The sequence below is a fragment of the Microtus ochrogaster genome, unplaced genomic scaffold, assembly GCF_000317375.1.
Source record: "Microtus ochrogaster isolate Prairie Vole_2 unplaced genomic scaffold, MicOch1.0 UNK121, whole genome shotgun sequence".
In the NCBI taxonomy this organism is placed as follows: Eukaryota; Metazoa; Chordata; class Mammalia; order Rodentia; family Cricetidae; genus Microtus; species Microtus ochrogaster.
This window is the reverse complement of record NW_004949219.1, coordinates 320,846-331,764: the sequence shown is the minus strand read 5'-3', so window position 1 is coordinate 331,764 and position 10,919 is coordinate 320,846. Positions and strand designations below refer to the sequence as shown.

Genomic DNA, 10,919 nt, shown 5'->3' with positions numbered 1-10,919 from the left:
GGTCAGGTTGTCCTCACACGGGTCGACCTCACATGGGCCATCCTCACAGGGGCCGTCCTCACACAGGTCGGGTTGTCCTCACACGGGTCGACCTCACATGGGCCATCCTCACAGGGGCCGTCCTCACACAGGTCGGGTTGTCCTCACACGGGTCGACCTCACAGGGGCCGACCTCACACGGGTCAACCTCACAAGGGTCACCCTCACATGTTCACTGTGGGTTCTCTGAGCTTCCTGGTCATGCTTGGGACACAGGGATTCAGATGGGGAAACCAGTTTTCTGATTCTTTCTGCTCAGGGAATAATTCTGAAACCTCACCACCCTTGAAACAGAGTCTCAGAGCCCAACTAGCTTCAAACTTACTGTATTTCTGAAGATGGCCTTAATTTCTGATTCCCCTGCCTCTACCCCCAGCCCTTCTGTACTGGGATTGCAAGTGTACATCACCCATTTTGCATGGCTCTGGAGATTGGATGTGGGGTCTCATGTGTGCTAGAGACAAGCACTTTGCCTACTGAGTTACATTTCCCAGCCCTTGAAAAACATATTCCAAAAATACAGAGCACAAAGACCAAAGCATTCATTTACAGGGTGGGAGAGACCAGCCACACCTCCCACCTGGGGGACACGTCACTCAGGCCAGGTTCAGTCTCAGGATCCCTGTCCCCTCTAGATCACACAGCTTGAGTGCCAGGTGTATTGGGGTTTGCTTGGGCTGCCTTGAGGAAGTGCCGTAGACCTAGGGGCTTAGATAAGAGACATTCGTTTTTCCCTAATTTCAGAGGGTTAAAGCAAATCTGAGGAGAACGCAGTTCATTTCATATCCCCGGATAAAACCTGTCTACCATGTCCCTCATTCTGACCATGGAGTGACACCATTGGGTTCCAGCTGTAAGCACTGAGGGGCCCCCAGACTCTGGTGTGCCCACCTGTCCTGAGCAGGGCTTTCCGGTCCATGTGTGCAGCCCCAGGTGATCTGTACCACAGTGAGAATGTACTGTGTGGACACAGAAGGTCAGCTCTGAGAGGTGGCAAGTTAGCCGATCTGTTCCTGCTACTTAAACGCCATTTCACTTTGTGCATGACTCAGGATGGAAGCAGTCCATCTTTGAAGACAGACTGAATTTTTGTGGATTTCTCTAAGTTATGGTAATATACATAGAACCTATTTTTTTTTCATTTTAACTCCTCTGTTTGTTTTTCTAGACAGGGTTTCTTTGTGTAGCCCTGGCTGTCCTGGAGCTAGCTCTGTAGACCAGGCTGGCCTTGAACTCACAGAGTGCCGCTTGTCTCCCCAGTACTGTTATTTTAACTTTTGTGTACAGTCCTGGGGTTTCAAGCACACTTACATTGAACAGTTACTGCTGCTGTCCACCTCTGGAACTCTTTTGTACTGTAAAACGGAAACTTATTCCTTAAACGGTAACTCCCCACTCTCCAACCTCCCCATTTCTGAGAACCACCTCTTTGTAGTAGTTTGAACTTTTTAAAAACAAGATTTGATTATATGCTTAATTGTGTGTATTGTATGTGTCTGTGTGTGAGGCCAGAGGCATTGGATCCCCCCGGAAGTAATTGTGAGCCACCTGATATGGCGTCTAGGAATCACACGCTGGTCTTCTGCAAGAAAACAAGTGCTCTTAACCTCTGAGCTGCTTCCCTGGCCCTGGTAGATGAATTTAAAACTGCCTAAATATCACTTGTATTCTAGATCAATGAGAGATGTAGATGATCAATTCAAATGCATGCAATATCTGAAAATTAAGTGAAAGGTTTTGTTTTGTTTGTTTTTGATTTTTCGAGACAGGGTTTCTCTGTAGCTTTGGAGCCTGTCCTGGAACTTTCTCTGTAGACCAGACTGACCTCGAACTCACAGGGATCTGCTTGCCTCTGCCTCCCGGGTGCTGGAATTAAAGGCATGTGTCACCACCACCTGGCAAATGAAGGGTTTTTAAAATTGGTTTCTTCATTGTGGTTTTAAATCTTCCTGAGACTCTGTGTCCACGGAGAAGAGTTTGGACGGAAGTGCAGAGCAGGCCGAAGGAGCACTTGGGGACACAGCATCCAGTGACCTCCTCACAGGACAGGCGAACTCAGAGGCTGAGGTTCAGGTTCAGCACACCGCCAGGCATGCTATTTTGCCACAAAGTCGTGCATCTTGATGGTTTAAAGTTACCTTCCAAGTGCTGAAGACATTGAAAAGGCGACCGTCTTCTGTTCTCAAACAAGCTGCTCAGAGTGAAGCATTTATTTCACTGTTCTGTGATCTAAGGCACATGGTAGACGCTGAGGTGGACTGTCTTCCCATCTTCTTTAGGAACAATCTGGTTCTTGATGGCTAGGCCTGGGTGGTTTCTGCTTTCAGTGATACAAGTAAGAGATCCCCTGTGCTAGCCTGGATCTCTTCAGAGTACAGTTACCCTAGAACTGAAGGAGAAGGAGGTCACTGTCACTTGTTAGCAGGTGGACCTGGGCGCAGGGAGTCAGTGGTCTGCTGAGTCAAGAAGAGGAAGTCTATGTATTCTGAAAGCTAACACTAGTATTTCTGGTTAAACATCCCGCTCTTCCTCTGTAATTTTCAGCGCGGAGGCTAAAGTCTTCTGTATAGTCGGGTATGTTGGCAATGCAGGACATGGCAGGAAGACCCGTTTTGACTGACGTACAGGGTGCACACAGTCAGTCCACCTAATGTGTTTTGTTCTTCTTCCAGATGAGGTTACCGTCTCTTCTGATGATAGTGGATGTTCCTTCACGGAAAGAGGCCAAGTCACACGGGACTTCGTAGACTTGAGTGTCTGTACCAGGGAGAAGATGGCACACGTGAAAGATTGTAAAATAGGTAGCCAGTCCCTTCTTATTACTATTTAAAGGTTACCAGCTCTTGCCACAGAACTTATGTTTCTAGTTCTAAAACAGGGAACTTTGTTAATCACCTGAGAGCTATTGACCGTCTGTTCTTTTGAAGACATTGTCTGGGCACTCGGAGTGTCAGAAACACAGACCCTCCTCAAACCACATCTCACTTTTAGGAAAGATACCCCCTTCTCACTTGAGGAAGACATAGGGAGATGTGTCTTCTCCTTCCAGCTCTGACCCTATGTGGAGAATCAGCCTGTGGGGATTTTAGCTGTAGAAAGGAAAACTCAGCCAACGGGTGCCCCTCTTTATTCAGACTCCAGGCTCCTTCCCTAATGGCATACACAGATGTGAACTGACGCCCCTTCTGGAAGCAGGGTCTGTGGTTTTCTTTGGATTTGCAGGAAGCTTTGTGTCTCCGTCCTCACTAATTGGAATTTCTGTTTGTTTGTTTTTGTTTAAAGCAGCATAATAAGAAACAGGTGTTGTTACCTAGCAGGTAGCCACACAGCTGACATAACATTTCTCAGAAGGTGTCACCTCCCTGCACGCTGGTGCTGTGGGCTCCTTCTGCTGTCCTTGAACTGGAGAGAGGGCTGGGTGGTGAAGAGCACACACCTCACTAGAAAGGACTGACGTCAGATCCCACTGTTCCTGTCAGGCCTCTCACAAACACCTGTAACGCCAGCTCCAAGGAGGTGCACAGCTGTCTAGCCCCATGGACACCTGCACGCATGTGCACGCAGATGAGCACACAAATGATAAAAATCAAGTCCTTTTAGCCCCTCCCTCTGTGACGTGCACTGGTTTACAGAGCTTCCTGACCTGGGCGCTGAGAGCGCCTGCTGCCGCCTGGACACACGGGTGCAGATGATCTCCAAGGCTCTGCCTGTTCCTCAGTCTGAGTGATGGCTGGCTCACATGTGTCGCCCTTCACTAAGAATGTGGGAAAACAAAATTTTTCCTTAGGCAAAAATGACATAATTATCTCCTGCCTCTGCCAGACACGTGTATCATAAGCCCAGACCGAGGGCACTGAAGTATACAAGTACCATCTATTCTCCATGAAAAAAGCAAACTAGTGTATGTGTAGTAGAACGATACAAGTGTCATGGTTTTCTGTCAAGACAAGTGAGAAAAAAGTCATTGCTACCTGACTAGATTCTGTCCTGGGGAGGAGCTTGTGACATCCTCTGAACAGCCAGCTATTTTGTCCTGCAGATGTTTTAAGCTGTGAGCAGAAATGTCCGTAGGGGAAGGCATTCCAGGAAGCACACATGGGCTCCATGTGCCCATACAAAGCAGAAGTCTTGCTGCTTCTGTACAGGAGTGCCTGATTCTGACTCACAGCCCGCCTCTACTTCTTTGGGGGACTTCTACAGTGTTCTGACTATTGATAGAACGTTGTCAGAATTTTCTGCATCCTGCTTCTGATTAGCTCAGTGTCTAGAGGTTGGGAGTTGTATCATTTATGGAGAGAATGGGCTAGGCTGTTGTGTCTGTTGGGTTTGTAATCTTGCTAACTGATCTGCCTCACAGAGACCCATCTGGAAGGTACCACGCCAGGGGCCCAGGCAGTCGCCTTCAGATGCCTCTCCTCCCAAGCTTGGGAAGTCACATTTGTTCCTCTGTCTTTGGAGGTCCGTTGTGCACAGGAGCTCATATTAACTCCCAGTGGCATTGCCAGGTTGAAGATGCAAAGGTTTAATCCCACACCACTGATCAAAAGCCTCTGCTTTATAGCAATCATGGTTCATGTGCATTTTTTCTTTTCTTTTTTTCTTTATTTTTATTGCTTTATAAATAATACCATTCAAAATTTCCACTTCCTCTCCTCCTCCCCCTCCAGTCCTAAGGGAGGGCAGGGTCCCCTGCCCTGTGGGAAGTCCAAGGCCCTCCCCCCTCTGCAATTTTTAAAAATATGATTAATATTTAACATGGTGTGCTCCTCTGGTGAAAAGCGTCTTTTTTCTTCCCCAGGTTCTAGCGGAATACCTCTGCGGCTGGTTACGAATCTCTTTAGTTTAGATTTGCCCCAGGATTGGCAGCTGTACCAGTACCATGTCACGTATAGCCCAGACTTAGCCTCTAGGAGGCTGAAGATTGCTTTGCTTTATAGTCACAGCAAACTCATAGACAAGACAAAAGCATTTGATGGCACCAGCCTTTTCCTCTCAGAAAAGCTAGACCAAAAGGTACAGTGTGGTCACTATTTCTCTCTCTCTCTCTCTCTCTCTCTCTCTCTCTCTCTCTCTCTCTCTCTCTCTCTCTGTGTGCGCACATGAGTGTGTGCATGCATGGATATATTTGCTTATGTATGTGCAGAGAAGATTCTTGATTTTCTTGACATTTGAAGGAGTGTTTCCCATGCTACTTCCTCGTCCCCACTCCATTGCTTAAGAGCCCAAAGGTTTCTAAGTCGTCACCGTCACCATTGATGTTGTAGATAAAACTGATGCTGCAGCATGCTGAACATTCAAGAGCTGCACATGCTTAAGACAGGTGAACGTGGAAACCTCCAAGCAGGTGGAACCTATAGAACCACCATTTCCATGGCTCTGAGGCTGGCATTTCTGCACGCTCTTGCCCCTGTGCAGGGTGCCTGTGTGGCCAAATAATTCTGTGTCTGTTTCTGAATGTAAGACCATCCTTTCTCTCATCCCTCCCTCAGCCACAGGAGAGATGAGTTACTGATGTCAGTTCTAAAAGTGTTTGCAAAATGAGACCACTGAAGTAGTTTAATGTTTGATCTTCCTTTACCCCCCCCCCCCAGATTTTCAACATTACCATACCGTAAGTAGATATCAGTAGACATGGGTCTCTCAATATTTTGTTTTAAAACAGGATCCGAATTACTATGAGAAGAAAGAGCCCGGCTTTAAAGAGTTACAGTAGAACACAGGATTAGACCCTTTGATGCATCCAGTGAGAAAGTTCAGTCAGTGAGCTCCCCATTTTTAAGCACTGTGGTGCCCACAGCATAGGGTAGCTAACCTTGCTAAACAAGAATGGCGTTGGGATTTTCCATAAGAAACGAGTTTCTGAGCATTTCTTTATCCTCTGTGAGACAATGAAATGGATGGTACCAGGGGTGAGATGTGGTGGCTCAGTGTTGAAGGAGCTGCTGGTGGCATTCCTGCCACCCTGCTCCCAGCCGCCTGGCTAGCTTATGCCCCGAAATAACAACACACAAACTGTATTCATTTGAACACTGCCTGGCCCATTTCTATTAATGTGTGTAGCACCGAGGTGTGCTTACTGGGAAGATTCTAGCCTACGTCTATCCTGGGTTGGAGCTTCATCGCGTCTCTGACCTCACTTCCCTTCTTCCCAGCATTCTATTCTGTCTACTCCACCCACCTAAGGGATGGCCTATCAAATGGGCCAAGGCAGTTTGATTATTGACCAATGACCTTCCTTCATTAGCTCAGATCACCGGAATCTGCATTTAGAATGATTTTATTTTCCTTTGAGTCCTTTGTCCGGTGACATGTTGATGAATGCAGCATATCTTCTTATTAATATTCTTATGGTGTGTTTCCAGTATCTTGTCAGGATTAAGATCAGCTTATCTTTGGAGTCGTTTTTTTTAGCATTAGCTGAGAAGCTTCCTTGGTGTTAGAGGTCACTTGTGTGTCACTGGCATGGTCCGGTTTACCTCAGTTGTTCCTAGCAAGCTGGAGAAATTCTGTTCTGCGCATGCCAGGAATAGGGGAGCACTGCTGCTGGCAGTCCAGAACTAGCATGTCGTGTGTATCAGACACATCTGCATGCTAGGGATGGAGTCGGTGAGGAGGCAGGTCACGAGGTCGGCTGTAAGACAGAGCATGCGACTGTCAGGGCTGTTGGCCTTATCCCCAGATGAGGTGACGCTGGTGCAGACAGAACTTACTGTGTCCCATATTTGCTCTGCATCCTGTCACTCGGTTACAGTGAGCAGCCTAACAATGACTCCGCTCTGTTTGCTTATTGTTGAACTCAGGGCATATAACCCTCCAGCCTTGCCAATCTCCACCTTTCTAGGGTGCTTATCAGGATTTGAAGAGTTCCTTTGCATGCATTATATTCCTGTCCATACTTCTGGAAGCCGCCTTCCAGCTGCCTTGTGGCCTTCCAGTATTATCCCGGACTCCATCTGTGAGCTGGAAGGTTTATTCCCTTACATCTCTTCCCACCTTTGTGTACTTGTAGAGTCGACTGTGTACTTAAGGTGTTAGTACCACGAAGGAAATAAAGACAGGTACAGCAGCGGTCTTTTCTCTAAGAGGCTTTCAGCTCAACATCAGAGTTACAGATGAACACAGCAAGGTCGAATGCCCAAGTGCCATAGTAATAATTAGTATTGCATTAGTATTTTTATTATACTAACATTGACTGTGCACTTACTAAGTGTAGAGTTCTATGCTCGGCAGGTCTTTGGGTCAGCATCACAACTATTTTATGCTGCTATTATATCTACCAGACTATATTTGTTGGCCGTGTGCTCTGCCAGGCTCTTGATGGCACCGTGTGTTTAACCCTTTTATCACTCCTGGAGCTCAGAGAGCTGGAGGATCTTACCTCAAAGTCAGAACTCGGAGCATGGTGAAGAACAGGACTCCTGAAGAGTTATGATTGGTGTCTTCCGAAGGTTGTCAGGGTCAGGGAGGTAGGCAGTGGGGAATGGCTGCTGAACCACAGAAGGGAGGGGTGCATTTGAGAAACTTTGGTCATCAAAGTTTAATTAGTGAGGTGTGGAAACAGCCCTGAAGGTCCCTTTGGACACTGAAGATAGGAGAAGAGTTTGTCTCTTACGGATCAGTGAAGCAGCACAGCAGAGTCTCCCAGTCACATCCTCTTGGGTTTCCTGAAAGAGGTGGGAAGAGAAATGGAATAGCCTGGGCAGTGTGTCAAAAGGACTTGAACAGAAACCCAAAATGCTGCTCTCTGATTGACCTTTGTGGCTGCCTGTGCTCTGCAGGAAGATAAAGATCCTGGAGTGGCCTATTTATCTGCACAGTCCTGCAGCTCCAGCTGGCCTCGCTCCCGCTTTAGAGATAGTGGAGAAGCTCCAAGCATTGGAACAGCTTCCTCCGGGGCACACAGTAGACAGGAAGACACAGCATCCATAGTAAAGCGTGTGGGATGGTGGTACCAGAGCAGTTGAAGTCACTTAGAAATATTGCTGTGCGGATGCTATAAGGCGTGTGGATTGCTCAGGTGGCGGGTTGTGGTGGTGGTGGGGGGAATGTGCAGTGGGAGGTTGGCAGCCTGGGAACTGGAGGGGGCGTGCCCAGGAACACATGGAGGAAGTGCAGGAGCTGTTGGTGTTTGCTGAGAGAGGATCAGGGGGGACAAAGTGTTTGATCTTGGGAAGTTTCCAAGACTGCCTGCTGCCAGCTCCCTTCAGTTCTTCTCCAACACCTATTGTTGTCCACATCCTTTTGCTGTGGTCCCAGCAGGGCTGGGAGCAGGATGTCCCTTCTACTCCTGTGAAGGGGACTTTGCCACTTCTGTGTGAGTTGTCTGAGACCAGGAGTCTCCCCAGGGCAGTACCCCACCCCATGCAGAAGGACAGGTTCCTCTTTGCCTCTGTGCAGTTCAGTTCCTGCTGTAAAAACTGACCCTGTAACTAGAAGAAGGTGGATGTGACTATGCAGATGCTTGCTAGTGAGCTGACTTCGGATCCATTTCCCTTTGAAACATCCCTGGTCATTGACATTTATTGGCTGATTTGTGAACGCTTGGATTTGAAAATTCTGTATTGAGCCCTGCATGGTTTAGAGGTTTCTTTGTAGCTGTTTAAAGATTTATTTTTAATTATATGTGGTGTGTGTGTGCGCACGTGTGCACGCGTGCATCCTCAGTGCAGAAGAGGGTATCAGATCACACGGAGTTGGAGTTACAGCAGCTGTGGGCAGCCCAGTGTGAATGGTAAGAACCAGACTCTGGTCCTCTGCAAGAACAGGTGACTACAGAGCCGTCTCTCCAGCCCCTGGTGACTTAGGGCTTCCTTTAGTCTGGAGGTTGATACAGAGCCTATCCCTGTGGTCCTTACATTGCTAGAACAGTTCCATTTTGGAGGATCCCTAAGGCTTTCCCCAACCCTTTGCAAGCTTTTATTAGTAGAATGAAATTTCCCATCCTAGCACCCACGTTTCCTCTGCTGTATTTCCCTCATCGTTCTCTTCCTCTCGTCTGGCCCTTTCCTTTAAGGGTTTCCTCTCCCCCAGTTTCCTGCTTTGTGAACATGCTTTTTGAGGAATTTCTCATGAATTCATGAACTTGGAAGGGGCCAGGCAGCCTGCTGCTTCCTAAGAATAGGTACATTGCTCCTCTAACTATGTGCACACGTGGGATTTTTCTGGAGGGAATGTCTTTATCAGAGTTTTAATTTGACCCCCAGAGGTGGATGGGAATAGCCCGCACACCAGCACCCTCAGCTCCGTTGGTCATGCGGAAACGGCTGTTGTATAGGATCTGTGTCCTGACCACCTGAGGGTAAGCTGTACCCTTTACTGCTGCCCTTCCCAGGTCACAGAACTGACATGTGACACGCAAAGAGGCGAGACTGTGAGGATCACGCTCACGCTCACCAGCCAGCTGCCCTTCACCTCCCCGGTGTGCATTCACTTCTTCAACATCATCTTCAAGAAGTAAGTTGTTTGACCTTCGGCGCACAGCCCGAGTGTTGACGGGATGGCTCCGTGCTGCGTGGGTAACGAGCCAGCAGCAGCTCGGGCATGATTTTCACCATCGTTGATGTACTCTGGCAGTGAGATGGGATACCTTCCATCCCTTTGAGCCAAATCCTCTTTATTCAGTCTTGTCCCAAAGTTAGGCCCTATTGCTTTTAGTCTTTCCTTCACTTCCTGTGCACTGCCCCACTCTGACCCCAGACTCAAGGTCACTGAATAGGAATTGGCCAGATGGTGGGTTCGGTTCTCCACTAGCTGGCTGGTTTGGGACATACGAGGCTGTCACTAGCTGTGTGCTGCCTTGGTTCCATCCCAAGCCCCACATAGGACTTCCCAACACGAGTGCAGGAAGGGAACTGGTTGTATGTAAGCTTTTGACAGTCTTTAGAATGGACTGAGGGGCATGTGGTCCAAAGTTACCTTGGGGATGAAGGGATTTGACCAGTACGAGATCCCTGGGAGGCGAAACAAGAAAACTGAGCAAGCCTCCCTGATGACACTCGAAAGCAAGTGAATGCTCTGTGTGTGTGTGTGTGTGTGTGTGTGTGTGTGTGAGGTTCCACACAGCACTGTGTGAGTGTGTGTGTACATGTGTCAGGTTCCACACAGCATTATGTGTGTGTGTGCGTGCATATGAATCAGGCTCCACACAACACTATGTGTGTGTATGAGTGCATGTGTCAGGTTCCATACAGCACTGTGTGTATGTATGGTTCAGGTTTGACACAGCACTGTGTGTGTATGTGTGTGTCAGGTTCCACACAGCACTGCGTGTGTGTGTGTTTGTGTGTGTGTGTGTGTGTGTGTATGTGTGTGCCAGGTTCCACGCAGCACTGTGTGTGTCAGGATGCTGTATCTGAACCCTTTTGTAGAGATGCCACCTTCTGCTCAACAACAGACTGAGGAGGAGGACGTCAGGAAGTTTGGGGGTTTCCAGGGTATCTGAGCACATAAAGTAGCTTCCTCCTTATACAGTTTCCTAGCATTAGTCAAACCTCTCACCCAGTCTCTTTGACCCTTCCTTCCCCATGAGAGGACTGTGCTTGGCCAGCTGACGTGTGGAAGGTGCTTTCCACTGTGTTTACCATACTGTTCCTTGCTCCCCAGAGCTGGCACTGCTACACAGACCCCGTTTTATGAATGGGAGACTGGCCTCTGTGACACCGGTAGGCATGTCACCAGAGCTGTGTTCTGACTCAGAACTGCTAACCTTTCCCCATACATGGGACACCACCGCCCCTTGCCAGAGGTAGTTAGGATAGACAGTTGCTGGAGATAGTGTCACCGTGATGTGGGGCATAGACAGTGGCTGGAGATAGTGTCACAGCGGTGTGGGGCATAGACAGTGGCTGGAGATAGTGTCACAGCGGTGTGGGGCATAGACA

At 48.3% G+C, this 10,919-nt stretch overlaps 1 protein-coding gene across 1 annotated transcript in view; it reads left to right on the top strand.

Moving 5' to 3' along the window:
• The window catches only part of Piwil4 (piwi like RNA-mediated gene silencing 4), a 37,438-nt gene that overhangs the window by 1,784 nt on the left and 24,735 nt on the right, over positions 1-10,919 (top strand). The window contains exons 3-5 of the mRNA XM_005371688.1: positions 2,712-2,840; positions 4,838-5,052; positions 9,371-9,492. Of these exons, the coding sequence (XP_005371745.1) occupies positions 2,712-2,840; positions 4,838-5,052; positions 9,371-9,492 (466 nt within the window). The remainder of the gene's footprint in view (positions 1-2,711; positions 2,841-4,837; positions 5,053-9,370; positions 9,493-10,919) is intronic.